Source organism: Bombyx mandarina, chromosome 12 (genome assembly GCF_030267445.1).
Source record: "Bombyx mandarina strain Sakado chromosome 12, ASM3026744v2".
In the NCBI taxonomy this organism is placed as follows: Eukaryota; Metazoa; Arthropoda; class Insecta; order Lepidoptera; family Bombycidae; genus Bombyx; species Bombyx mandarina.
In genome coordinates, this window is record NC_143219.1 from 285,840 (window position 1) to 301,077 (window position 15,238).

The 15,238-nt window shown below is 35.9% G+C and overlaps 3 protein-coding genes across 3 annotated transcripts in view; 2 read left to right on the forward strand and 1 right to left on the reverse strand.

Annotated features, from left to right (window-relative positions):
• LOC114240544 (uncharacterized) overlaps nucleotides 1–15,238 on the reverse strand; it is a 107,162-nt gene that overhangs the window by 19,489 nt on the left and 72,435 nt on the right. The window lies entirely within an intron of this gene.
• LOC149501708 (uncharacterized) lies at nucleotides 1,818–3,041 on the forward strand. The gene has a single exon (XM_089731576.1). The coding sequence runs from the start codon at nucleotides 1,818–1,820 to the stop codon at nucleotides 2,682–2,684; it is 867 nt and encodes a 288-aa protein (XP_089587702.1). The 3' UTR covers nucleotides 2,685–3,041.
• On the forward strand, nucleotides 7,332–9,252 carry LOC149501709 (uncharacterized). Its single transcript, XM_089731575.1, has one exon. It carries the CDS (start codon nucleotides 7,332–7,334, stop codon nucleotides 8,784–8,786), a length of 1,455 nt encoding a protein of 484 aa, XP_089587701.1. The 3' UTR covers nucleotides 8,787–9,252.

Consider the following 15,238-nt stretch of genomic DNA (forward strand, 5'->3'; position numbering starts at 1 on the left):
ATTTTTGAACGAGTGTTCGACGTAGTCGTCACGTAAGGATAAAGTATTCTGCCCCGCGCATGCTATTTTATATCTCGTTCTATAATATACTAATGTGTGTTCACATATTAAGATTCCTACAGACGAGCATCGTAAATCTCGGCATAATTATCTTATTATAAAATAGGTAAATCACTATTTTAAATCTTATTATGTCGCATCTGATCGGATCCAGCACTGATCTCACTGGAACGCACGAAGTATAAAGTATTACACAAATATACTTATGTTTATATACGTATATGTCCCCTGTTCAATGTTTCTGTCTACCTTAGATCAACAGCAAATACGCTACCATTGAGAATGTATCTAGGCTTACAGCGGTAGGTATGTCGTGTCGTCCCGTGGTTGCTGACAAGGTGACTAAGGCATTTACCGGATAATGCAATAACCAAGTCGTACATTTACAATTACGTAAGGTACGTAAAACCTGCCCTAAAATTGTAATACAAATGTCAAAACAATATCTACACGAGGCCTCCGGGAGGTCCGGCGCTCGAGGGGTCGCGTCCTCGTAAACTCGAGTGTCACCTGACGGTAAGGGGTCCCGCGGGCCGCCTCGGACGCTGGACAGTAATGGCTTTTAAATGTCTCATGTATTACGTTACGTGGCAGCTCTGTACAACGCACAGGGGCGTCAACATCATACTTTATATTTAATAGATAATCAATCGACATCACGAGATAGCCACTGCCCCCCATCTTGAGGTGCCAGGTTGAAGGCTCCAGCGGAATCTTCGTTTGTAAGTACACACATATGAAAATACGTACCAACTCCTTGATGACATTCTGTTACTTAGAACTGTTCACTGTTATGTTATGCCCCTCACACTAGTACCTAAGTCATATATCAATTCTCATAAACACATAATGTACTCTAACTCTTAGTTCTTAAGTTCTAAATCATTGTTACTATATAACATACTTATTTCCTCATGTTACTAAATCATATGTATATTGTTTACTTTACATCAGATCTTCATTTGGAATTAGAACATTAGTTAATATTGTATTCCTTTCACATCGGTAAAATTCCGTCATTTACTAATTGTGTCCTTACGGATTCTAAATATGTTTACCAATACGGTTCACAGTCTAAATGACTCATTTACTAATTGTTTAGTAAATACTATTCATGTATAAATTCTCTTTCTCCTTGAAACTTAGGAGTTCGTCATCAAACTTCAAACTTATAACATCGTAACTCTGTCCGTGTAACATCAGATTATTGTAAAGGAAAAATAAATTCAGTGTATATGAAAATAAAGTTTTTTTTAAAACTACAAAACCGCTCACCGCGTAACAAATTTGGCGCAGTCGGTAGGATTCCGCATAGAAATATCGCCAAGACGAAGTTTTAACGTGCATCACCGCATCGCGACGGGACTCACATCGCCAAGCAACAGCAGCAGCAGAAACTACGGGACACACATCGCCCAGCAGCAGCCAGCAACCGCAAGACGACGTGAATCAAGCACGGTAGCTGAAGGCTTTTGAAATAACTTCGCCGAACAGACGAGATCCCACATGCAGAATCTAATTTTAATTGTACTGTGGTAAGTGGTTTTTATATGCTCTGAATTCATCCTTAATCCTTAATCTGTTACACAATCCTAAATCTTTTTCCTAAATCATATATATTGAACAAAATCTTAAATCAAATCTTAAATCTTTAATCATCTTAAATCATCATAAATCAAATCAAATTCGCGACTTTTGGTAGATTTTTTTTTCATTATTTCTTAAATCATATATTATCTTAAATCAAACCATTCAAAATGTTTAGCGCAGAAAACAAAAATATGGCTTTAGAAATTACGATTGCTACACTCTTACAATTAATACCAGAATTCAATACATCATCTCCTAGCCAAGTGTATCGATTTATCAGATCATGCGACTCCGCGTTTAGTTTAGCTTCTGTTCAACAACAGATGGTACTTTTAATATACGCGTTAAATAAAATCACAGGGCCAAGTTCATCAGACGTTCATGCCAAACAGTTTTCAACATGGTCTGACTTAAAATGCTTCCTAATACAAAAGTTTTCTCAAACTAAAACGTTAGGACATCTTATGTTAGAACTACAATCTATGTTTCAACAATCAAAAGAAACTGTAACTGACTATTTTCTTCGCGTGAATCTTTGTCGAAGTAAAATAATCGAAAAACTCTGTATCGAATATAACGATGACACCCTAGAAGGACGTAAAATTACTGCTGAGGAAACAGCTCTCAATGTTTTTATTAACGGCTTAAACTCTGACATAGGCGTAATGCTTAGAACTAGAGATTTCAAAAATCTAACAGATGCAGGAAATTTTGCTATTCAGGAAGAAAAAATTCGAAATATGAATGCTGCTAGACAAAAACTTTTTAATATAAACCCTAGCACAGTTCCATATCAAAATCATGGTCAATGCAGACATATTCGAACTCCACAACCAAACTCTGGCAACCATAATGTTTCAACTCCCTTAAAATCATGTAACTATTGCAAGAAGCCTTGTCATTTAATTCAAGAATGTCGTAAGAGACAATATAATCAAAGAAATAAACATGATCACAACTCAATCAAAATTAATAATTTAAACTCGCAGGCGGCCGAGCTCACGGGCACTGCTTCGGAAACCGCGAATATTTAAAGCCCAATATTAGATCTAACGACGTTCTAAATCAATCTAACAAACACAATAAGCAAAAAGCTTTAAACTATAAAAATCAAATTCAGGTCACAGAAAATAATGTTGTTAATTCAGTTCATCGGGAACAAACAGCTATTTTCACCCCTCAGTTCGAGAACAGTAACTCACATAGTTCAGCAGTCTATCGGAGACAACTTAGTGACGTTGCGACTCAAACCGAAGACAGTGACTTCGAGATCTTTGTAAGCCCTAAAGCTTTTTCAACTCAAAAATCATCAGAACCTCTTGACAAAATCACAAAATCAAATTCTAAATCGAGTTCTAAACGAAAATCAAATTCTAATTCTAAATCAAAAACTAAATCTAACTCTAAATCAAAAACTAAATCTAATTCTAAATCGAATCCTAAATCTAACGAAATCATTAATTTGAATTCACAGTCAAAATCGACTTCTAGCTCTGAAAAACAATCTAATATAGAAACTTACAAAATATCATCATTCAATGTACCACCAGAAAATCTACTTTATTGTAAGTTTCACATCGAAGGACAACCAGTAACCCTTCTTATCGACACAGGCGCTGCTATTTCTGTTATTAATAGAAACAAAATAGGTACAGCCCCTCTAGATGAATCGAACATCGTGTCTATTGTGGGAATATCTGGAACTAACTCTACCATTCGTAGTTTTGGTACAGCACAACTGTCCCTCGATAATCTATCAAAATTCAAATTTCACGTTGCTAACTTAAATATCAGTGTAGATGGTATTTTAGGTAACGATTTTATGAACAAATTCAATGCTACCATTTATGTTCAATCTAAGACCATGCGTCTTAAAGACAAAAATTACAAGTTAACAACTCTCGGTGATAAAGATGAGTCACCGTCGGATTGTAAACAAGTTCTAGGAAAGCGATCTGAAACGGTGATCGCTTGTTTTACAAAAGACATATGTAATGGTAACGCGTTCGTCGAAAAACAATCCCTAGACAAAGAGTTGACCATACCGAATGCACTTATCTCAGTTTCCAATGGAAGATTCCTCATAACTTGTGTCAACTCAAGCGACCGTGATAAGACGATCACATCATTACCATTAGTAGAAACTAAATCGTTATCATTAATTAATAACTCAAATAATACTAATTCACAAATAAACTTTACAAACTCATTAAATAATGGCGTCCACGATAAACGAGATAAAGTTCGTCAACTCGTGAGAACTGACCATTTAAATAACGAAGAACTAAATTCTCTAGACAAAATTATTTCAAAATTTTCAGATATCTTTTATTTAGAAGACGAACCTCTGTCTTTTAGTAACAATACAAAACATTCAATTCCTACTACTTCTGACATTCCGATTAATACCAAAACGTATAGGTTTCCTTTTGTTCATCAAAAAGAGGTAAAATCTCAAGTTGAAAAAATGCTAGACCAAAAAATTATTCAACCTAGTTCATCTCCTTGGAGCAGCCCCATTTGGGTTGTCCCTAAAAAGTCTGACGCTTCTGGAAAACAGAAATGGCGTGTAGTCATAGACTACAGGAAATTAAACGAAATCACTATTGGAGATAGTTACCCTTTGCCAAACATCACCGACATCCTAGACAAGTTAGGTCATTCTATTTATTTTACTACCCTAGATTTAGCATCAGGTTTTCACCAAATTGAACTTGATGAAAAGGATATTCCTAAGACAGCATTCAGTACTCCTTATGGTCACTATGAATTTTTAAGAATGCCCTTTGGACTCAAAAATGCTCCAGCTACTTTCCAACGCGCTATGGATAGCGTTCTGTACGGATTGCAGGGAGAGCGTTGTTTTGTGTACTTAGATGATATAGTCGTTTTTGCTTCTAGTCTTCAGGAACATGAACAAAAGCTCACTGAAGTCTTAGAACGACTCCGTAAATATGGTCTCAAAATTCAACCCGACAAGTGTGAATTTATGCGCAAAGAAGTTGCCTATCTAGGTCATATCATCACAAATCAAGGCGTGAAACCAAATCCTGAAAAGGTTTCAGCAGTTAAAAACTTTCCTATTCCTAAATCGTGTAAAGATATAAAATCATTCCTAGGTCTCGCAGGATACTATCGTAGATTTATACCTAACTTTAGCAAAATCACTAAACCTTTAACGAGCTTACTCAAGAAAGATGTTCCATTTATATGGAGTAAAGATCAACAGTCGGCATTCGATAAATGTAAAGAAATTTTAACAATGACTCCAATTCTTCAATATCCCGATTTCAACAAAGATTTCGTACTAACTACCGATGCATCGTTACATGCTATTGGTGCTATCCTCTCACAGGGAGATATTGGCAAAGATTTGCCAATCGCGTATGCCTCACGTACTTTAAATAAAGCCGAGTCTAATTATTCGACGATCGAAAGAGAGTTACTTGCCATAGTATGGGCAGTTAAACATTTCAGACCTTATCTCTTCGGAAGAAGATTCAAAATTGTTACAGACCACAAACCTCTGACGTGGTTATTTTCAATCAAAGATCCAGGCAGTCGTCTCGTAAGATGGCGTCTCAAGCTCGAAGAATACGAGTACGAGATAGTTTATAAAGCAGGAAAAATGAATACTAATGCGGACGCTCTGTCTCGTCCAACTATTATGAACTCTAACGTAATAGACTTAAGTCAAGATGATCAAGACGATTATCTACAAATAAATTTTGAACATTACAAATCCTTAGATCGTAGCAATATAAATACTTCTTTTACAAAAACGTCTCCAGATCAATTGTTAGATGTTAAGCACAAAAATATATTTATTCCTATGTCATGTGAACCCCCTTCACAAAATAGTCTATTTCATGAAGCCATCAGTTTATGTTCACAAACTGAATCATTTTTAGAAAATCAAAACTCTCTATACGAAGTATATTTGTTAAATTCAAATCATAATCAAAATTTATTCTTTACATGCACTAGACCCAGACACTTCGATCCTTGGGATTCTGAAAGTTATTTTAAATCTCTTCTCTCATGTCTCCAAAAACATGAAATCGATACATTGTACGTTCCAGATCTTAAAAATGATAATACGTGTAAACTAGAAATCAACGAACAATTTTATATATCTTCATACATCGCTGAATCATACAATTGTAAAATTATAATTTGTGAAAATAAAATATGTTATCCTAAGCCCGAAGAAATTCCTAATATTCTAAAAACCTATCACGATGAACCTCTATCAGGACATCGTGGAGTCTCAGAAACAACTAGAAAAATTCGTGATGAATATTTCTGGAAAGGAATGACAAACGACATTAAAGAATACATAGAATCATGCGTCGTTTGCCAACGAAATAAAATTCAACGTAAGTCTTTTAAAGCACCTATGGTCATAACCTCTCAATCTACTGAACCATTTGAACGTATTTCAATGGATTTAGTCTCATATTCAGAAATTAGTGATAATAATAACAAATATGTCATAACGTTGCAAGACGATCTAACAAGATTTGTTCAAGCATATCCTATTCCTGACAAAGAAGCAGTCACTATTGCTAAACAAATCTTACATTTTTGCCAACACTTCGGTGTTCCAAAGCGTCTTCATTCGGATCAAGGTACCGAATTTACCAATAACATTCTTAAACAACTAACAAAATTTCTCGGATGTAATCACACATTCAATACAGCATATCATCCTCAAACAAATGGCGCTCTTGAACGATTCCATGCGACTCTTCGAGATCATATACGCATGTATTGCAATCGTCGTCATAAAAATTGGGATCAAATCATTCCTCTCGCTATTTTATGTCATAATACCTCAGTTAACTCTTCCACGGGTTATACTCCTCATGAACTCTTATTTGGTTTTAAGCCTCGTCCGTTCTACTCGCTAAAACCAATCTCTGATTACACAGCTTGCGATTATTTAAAAGACTTAAACGAACGTTTAAAGGTCTCTAGAGAAACTGCTTTACAAAATCTAGAAAAGATGAAAGAAAAAGCGAAAGAACGCTATGACAATCAAATTAAAAATTCTGTAGAATATAAAATAGGTCATAAAGTTATGCTAAAAGTTCCTAATCCTAACAATCTAGATCCTAAATGGGAAGGCCCATATGAAATAGTTCGTGTTGGCTTTAACGAAAATTTCCTAATCAAAAAGGGTGGAAAACCCCAATTAGTTCACTCAAATCGTCTTAGACCTTATCCTAATAACGATAATTCATCCTAAATTCTAATATTTCAAAATTCATTCATTTATATTAAAATTATAGTCTACTATATTTCATATTCTATTTTTAAGTTAGAAATATTTCTTTACAGGATAGGCCAATCTACAGCCATCCAAGATACAAATACCTTTATACAAACCCTCTCAAATCCTTATATTAGTTTTATTATTTGTTCGAATTTTAAAATGTTTATATTCCTCCATATTTACAAAATTTACAAATTTATTCAACATTCTATACAAAATCGTTATAATCGAAAAACGACTTTCGGAATTAAACCTTTACTTAGGCAAAAATTCACGTGTTAAACGAGAATTGTTTGATGGCCTTAGCTCTGTTCTTAAATGGTTAATCGGTACACCTGATGCACAGGATGCTGAACATTATAATGAATGCATCGATTCTTTAGAAAAACGAGAATTAGATGTAATGAATCTAATGCAAAAACAATTACAAATTACATCTTCTACAATTAAAAACTTTAATGAATCTATATTCAAAATCACATACGACGAACAAATTATCAATGAAAATATTAATCGTCTAAACGAATATATTAACACTACAAAGAATACTGTATTCGATATTAAAATAAGTGAAGAAATTTCCACAATTTCCCTGCAAATTCTAGAATTAGTAACTAACTTAGAAAACGATATAAACGATTGTCTAACTAGTATTCTTTTTGCTAAATCAAATACTGTTCACCCATCGATAATTTCTCTCAAGCGTCTCTACGAAGAGCTTCTATTGTCAAATCATGTTAGAACAAATAAACGCTTAGTCACATCCGTAACATTAGATAATATTCATACCTTATTAGATTCTTCTACCTTATCAGCTTATGTTTACTCAAATCGCCTCGTATACATCTTAGAATTTCCCTTAGTTACAAACGATAATTTTAAATTATATCATATTTATTCAATCCCTGTACAACATCCTAATTCCTCATATCACTCCACCATCCTACCAGAGCATATATTCTTAGCCACTAATCAAAATCAAGAAAAGTATATTTCTACAAGTTTGTTGGAAAACTGCAACAATTTCGCATCAAGACAACGGTTATGCAAAAATATGGTCGTCTATGAATCTACTTCAAGACCAATATGTGAACTTGAAGTCCTGCTAACAAAATCAAAATCAATTCCTAAATCATGCACTGTCACATCATTTCCTGCGGAAATAGCAACGTTTCAACAGTTAAAAAGTAATAAATGGCTCTACGTATTAAGCACAGAAACTCAATGTGTAATTCAATGTAATGGTGAAGTGTCGAACCACAAACTCTATGGATCAGGAATCATAACGCTGCCAGCATCTTGCAAGCTCCATACTGGCCACAGCACGCTTACATTATTTAAATCATCAAATGAAAACATCACGTATCCAATCGTCATACCGGATATAACAACTGACGATTGTTACCAAGAATTAAAAAAATTTGAAATACCACATCTAATTCCAATTCCAATCAATGAGATCCCGTTGGACTCATTACAACAAATCAAGCACCATATTGACAAATATTCAGAGGAAATTAAGAAAATCAAAACACAAAATTTCATGAAGAAACATGAATCAAGTTTTTCATGGATCTATTTCTCGATCGGAATCACAATGCTTACATACATCTTATACAAAGTCTTCAAGAATTTTCCATGTTCATTTGCGACCCGAAGAAGGTCAAATAGAGGATGTATCCAGATCTTTAACAATTGCTTTGATAATTCTTCAAGAAGAAGAAATACACAAGTTTTAATTCCAATGGCCAATATAGGTCATCCTACATCGTGCATCTCCGAAGACGAAGATGACATCGAAAATCCAGAAAATCCTAATTCTCAAAGTTCGAGCACCAACGCTCAACCTTTGTTTTAAGGGGGGAGGTGTTATGTTATGCCCCTCACACTAGTACCTAAGTCATATATCAATTCTCATAAACACATAATGTACTCTAACTCTTAGTTCTTAAGTTCTAAATCATTGTTACTATATAACATACTTATTTCCTCATGTTACTAAATCATATGTATATTGTTTACTTTACATCAGATCTTCATTTGGAATTAGAACATTAGTTAATATTGTATTCCTTTCACATCGGTAAAATTCCGTCATTTACTAATTGTGTCCTTACGGATTCTAAATATGTTTACCAATACGGTTCACAGTCTAAATGACTCATTTACTAATTGTTTAGTAAATACTATTCATGTATAAATTCTCTTTCTCCTTGAAACTTAGGAGTTCGTCATCAAACTTCAAACTTATAACATCGTAACTCTGTCCGTGTAACATCAGATTATTGTAAAGGAAAAATAAATTCAGTGTATATGAAAATAAAGTTTTTTTTTAAAACTACAAAACCGCTCACCGCGTAACATCACTAAATCTAGAAAGGTTTATTGCTTTAATAGTTTTTATTATTTAGATTTACAAATCTTGTTTAATTAATAATTTATAATTTGCAACTAAAACTTTCATTGTAATAGAATAGAGCGTGTGAGGCAATGTGGTTGTTAGTTAATTAGAAAATATTTAGGTACCGTCGGGCGATTGTCTAGATATTATGAATCACCAAACCTCTTGAGAAAGTTTTGCGTTTAAATGATAAGTATGAAAAAAACTTAGAAGACGGCAAGGCTAAGAGCAACCGTCGCCTTTATCACTGTCAATTGTTATTATGCACAAACCGCTCTACAGGCCACCGTGAGTACTGGTGAACACGCATCACGGTACGTAGGTTGGTAATTACTGTCGGAATAAATGTTAACGTTGTTCGTAGATGCGGCTCGCACGAGCCACCAACACAAAATTATTAACAATGAACTCTCGAAGAATTTAAAGTCTAAACACGTCTCGGAATTCATTCAGTCTCTGAGCTAGTTAGATTAAATTGGCGAGGCGGAGGGGCGTGAGGTGGCGGGCGACGGGAGGGGAGGAACCGCCGCCATTTTGAATTAGTTTTGTATTTGCATTTACAATTCATCTCGTTAAATGGTCTTCGCAGTGGGGTGGGCCTTGATCTGAATTGTCGCAAGATTATAATATTTTTAATGGACTATTTGATCTTGGCAGAGTCATGGATGTTGTTTATGAATTAGTGTCTGGAATGACTAGGTATACCCAGGTACATTATTTTAAATAGAAAACTATTTCAACGAGATTTAAGAGATGTTTGCTATTGAATAATAATTTATTAGGTACTTATTTCTTGACCTGTTTCAAGTAAGTGGATTTAATTATACTTTAGGATCGTGAACAGGTTTGTGTCTGTGCGTGCGTGCTACGTGCTCATGCCAAGCCGCTCAGTTAACTGTGCTATTTATTTAAGCAAGGGTTGTACTCCCCTGCGATGTGATCCGGTTAGTGGCACCGCGTCATCGGGGGCCCTGTGCCCAGCATTTACATAATTTAAAAGCATTAAATAGCCGTGAAATTTATTGATCGAAGCGGCATTTTAGATGCAGTTTTTTTTTCAAACAATCTATGTATGAGTTATTATTTGCCTTTTTGTACATAGTACATAATTATGTCCTTTAGAAATTGATATGATTAGTATTTATTATTATTCTTTAACTGACTTACAAAGGAGGTTTTGTTCGGGCCTTATGTTTTTTTTTATTTATTAGCCTTGTAGGCAGACAAGGATACGGCCCACCTGATGATGAGTGGTTACCGTCACCTATGAACTTCAGCAATGCCAGGGACAGAGCCAAGCCGCTGCCCACTGCTCTCGTGTAGAAGTGTCATCGAAGGGAAACGACCCTGCCAACTAGACTTTAAGTGGTTATAGTTGTTCTTGGACATCAACAAGGGGAAGAATTAAGTATACTTTTCAAGCCTATTTTAAAGAAAGAGGTATCGTTACTCAATATAAATGAGAAACTTTTTCAGTGCTGTTAGCGGGTAGACGGGCTTGCAATCGACCTAGAGGCAAGCGGAGTCCATGGACATCACGAGGCGCATGTCACCACCGTCCATGAGACATGAGGTCGAAGTTTCAAAAATGTTGTGAATTTTTGTGATTAGGTACTTCGCAACAGAAAGAGACGGAAGAAACCGTAAAAGTGTTTAAAATAGCGTGTTTTTATTTTATGCATAATAAAGATCAAAATGTGACGCTAATTAACCAAGTTTCACTGCATCAAATGATTGAAACATTAACACACAAGTGCGATATCGAGCTGCGTTCGGTAGAGCAGCGGCGAGGGGACCGTTTTTTGGCCTTTGATTTTTAACGGAATTTCGTGAATAAGATGTGCTTATTCATCTTATTGTATATCGTCAACACGCTGTACGGTGAGTTCTGGCGTTTTGTGCATCACGACTGTGCTGACTGCCTATTATTATGATAATAAGTCTGCAACGAGCAAAGCAGTTCGCGAGTTGTTATAAATTAATAAAACATTCAAATCTTGCTTCGTTAAATGAATAAAGTTAGTTGATACTTTAGCTTGTCTTTTTCTTCAAAATGTGTGGATTCAAAACGTTGGGCGATTATTGTGGGAACTACATAGAGTTTCTGTCATTTCCATGTCAACGCACAGACGCATTTTATATATATTTAGCGATAGTCACAGCGAGACTTGTGCCGGAGTTACGGGGTCATCTATTTGTTTTATCCTTTCTACTTGTAAATTTTTCGATTTTTCATATACGTCATCGTCATATTAAACGAATTTGCCGTGAAAGTGACGTAGCTATAGGAATTTCAAGAACATTATAGATATGTACTAAATACATATTATACATAATTTATTAGAGTTTTATATTTAAATACATAAGCGACCTTAAGTATTTTTAATACTAGAGGTCCCGCAGTAGTTGAAATTCGACTATAATTAATTGAAATTGTAAGTTTGTACACTATTATGATTGTATTTTATACTTCTATAATCACAAATTTCGCCAAGACTACACTATAAAAATATAAAAAAAGACAAACAATATTTAATCTCAATTTGACAACAGACGTCAAGAACAAAAGTTTGACTATAAATAGTATGCATGCGTGTTCAAATTCAAATTCAAATTCAAAATCATTTATTTCAACTTAGATGTCAGTATGACACACTTGTTGAATGTCAAAATACAAATAACAATGTTAACTCTACCACCGGTTCCAAAAAAAGCCACAGTCCTGAGAAGAACCGGCGAAACAAACTCAGCGGGTTTTTTTTTTTTGTTTTTTCTCAAATATTTCCTTTTTTTTAAGTCGTCAAAAAAAAGAAAATATTTGTGTGCGTCAAATACATGGTGTGTAGTGTGTGTAATGTTTTCTTTATTGATTTAATGTAGGTATCTGTTATGCATTATTTTTAAAAAAATATTAGCATTGTGCACTTTTTCTCTATATTCTCTATAAGTGTGGATAATTTCATACTCCTCCGTCCGCGCAATTTTCGTAAAAAAGGATACCTACAAAGTTTTTGCTTCACGTATTAATATATAGATGTCTACAATTGATGAAATTTGAGAAAAGTTGCCCCGTGCTATTTCGCTATAAGAATGTGTACCGACCGGCATACAGTTCGAGAGACAAAGAGAAGTCGTGCGGCGATTGCGCTAATCAATATCTGCAGTTGCACCGTCCCCCCCGCCCTCGGACCGCCCGCCCGCCCCGCCCAGACCAGACCAGACCAGACGCAGAACCGCGCTCAACACCGACACGCTATCGACACACGATCTTTGCTCTAATTAGTGTTCAAATCATATGAGGTAATATAAAGCCTACGTTGGAAAAAATAATATATTCAAATGTCTCGCTTGAAGGTTATGCTGATTGACTAATTTTGTTTATTATTTTTGTCACAGGTCAAAATTTACAACAGTACAATAAAAATTAATTCCTCAACAAGCTAGGTAAGTAAATAAATAAGTAAACAAAAAGATTAATTGTTGGCCAGCAATGTTGACGGGTTTCGTACAACCGATAATGAACAGATTCGCGATTTATTGTAACAGATTGATAGCGTGTGGACATCACCACGGTCAGCAGCCTTGTGGCTCCAAACTGTTGCCAATCATTAGTAAGCGCTCCTTAACTGTCTCAATAACTATTGTACTTACTGCCGCTTGGTAATTAACTATTCTAACAAAATTTATTAGTATTTCTAAATGTAGTAGGTCCTGCGCTCCAGATAAACTTTACCTAATGACCATCTAATGACCACGAAAACTTTAAAGTATTCAAAACTTGGCAATATGATAACAATAACCCAAAAGAAGATCAAACCGTAAAATAAATTTTAATTATGTCTACGTCTCGCGAAGAACGGAGCCAAAATTGGGAAACGCTTGAAGTTGTTCCGTTATCGGAGCCCATGGACCACACTTCGACTACGTGAATGTTAGCACAAATCTGCAGACGCCTCACTCTTAGAGTTTTTTTACCCGATGCTCGGTTCAAACGCAATTCCGAAAACTTGTCAACGGTTATTCTGCACTCTGCTCTATTTCATTACATTTTGTAACATCGTATTAAACGTGGACATACCTAGTGTAGAATCACAACATTGATCACGACATATAAGTAATAGCAAACCGAATCGTGCGTCGGTCCGTCGCCGGGACCCGTTAACCCTAACGGCGTGGCTAATCTTAATCGCGCCATTCATCATGCGACTTTTAATTTAAACCGAAACTGTCGCGAGTAATTCGTGGAATATGACGCGGAGTCGCACATGCGCTGTGACGTCATTAATCACGTGCCCTAACCCTTCAGCGGAGCGCGTGTCGCGGGATGGGACGGCCCAATCCCCTTCGAACGTTTTACATAATATTACCATGTGATTTACATTCGGCCCGGGGCAAGGGTTAAGTGTTATGTAGATGTTGTGATTCGACGACTCGTTTTTTATACCTGCCTTGCTTTGTTCGGTTTTTTATATGTTATTGTGCATTTACATACTCGCATGTAGTAAATGACACGTATCGATATATAGACGGGCAGGAAAACTAACAGTATCGAGAGAGGTACTAACAGAAGACAGTTTTAAAACTGAACAGAAACTGGTTCTAGCAATCTCGTCGACAGATCCGAAATGATTGAGACATCGAAGCGACCATCCAATCAAAATAATAACTTGAGCGCTGCACTATTAACTCTTACAATTTACAATCAAAGTAAAAGGCCAATAATAACAGTGAAATGTTCGTAAAACAAACCCTTTCTACACAATCAGTACATAGTTTCATGAGGGAAAGCAAACTGGGAATATTGTAAAATGAATTTGTGATAAGTACAATATGAGCAACTCGCAAACACAGCCGAGGGCCGGTCGGAGCAAACAGTTGCCGATTGTGTACACATGTCCCGGGTAAGATCCGGCGACATGTATGCGGAGTACAGTATGCTTCACATTATTTCACACTTTTGTCTGGGAATTATGCGTTCGTCTAAAAATTTGTTTTGCATGCTTGTTTGTAAAGTTTCTCTATTTCTCTAGTGGGAGTTGTTAGGAGAAGACAAGCGATCCGTTAATTTTCCGCTGTCAGTTACTAAAGGCAAGCGCATAGTTTCTTCTCATTTAAAAGAAGGTGTCGCTGCGCACGAACAATACGTAATGGCTACATGAGAGCACTCACAGCAACGTTCAGCCCACCGCGCTACCCATTTGTGCTAAGAAACAATTATGCGTGCGTAAATATGGTGGATTGGTCATTAATTAATGGAAATATGAATTGAATTAAATCCATTTTTCAACCTCATACACACTAAAGGCAGCATTATTACTGGTGGTAGGACCTCTTAAGAGTCCGCGAGGGTAGGTACCACCACCCTGCCTCTTTTTGGTGTGAAGCAGTAATGCGTTGCGGTTTGAAGTGTGGGGCAGCCGTTGTAAAAATATTTGAGTCCTTAGAACTTATATCTCAAAGTGGGTGGCGCATTTACAATGTAGATGTCTATGGGCTCCAGTAACCACTTAACACCAGGTGGGCCCTGAGCTCGTCCACCCATCTAAGCAATAAAAAAAATAAAAATAAAAAAGCATTCTCTCTGCGCCTTCTACGCGATCTGGTAATCACTTAGCATCGGTCGGCCTCTGAACTTGTCTGCTCATCTACGTAAAAAGAATACGAGATTAATATGTAAAGTTATTTTAACAAACGTACTGTTGAGCATACTGTATTGCTCGCTCTCGCGGTCTCTTCAAATGTGTAGTTATTACAGTTAATATCGATAAACTCCCAGGAGAGGACTCGGCTGCCCATTGTTGCTAGTAATAGCAAACAGGTATACTGACTCACGAGGGAAATGTATCATGGTAGCTTCAAATAATCAATATTATTATGCACAAGCAAGCTATCTAGTGAGTAGACTATGA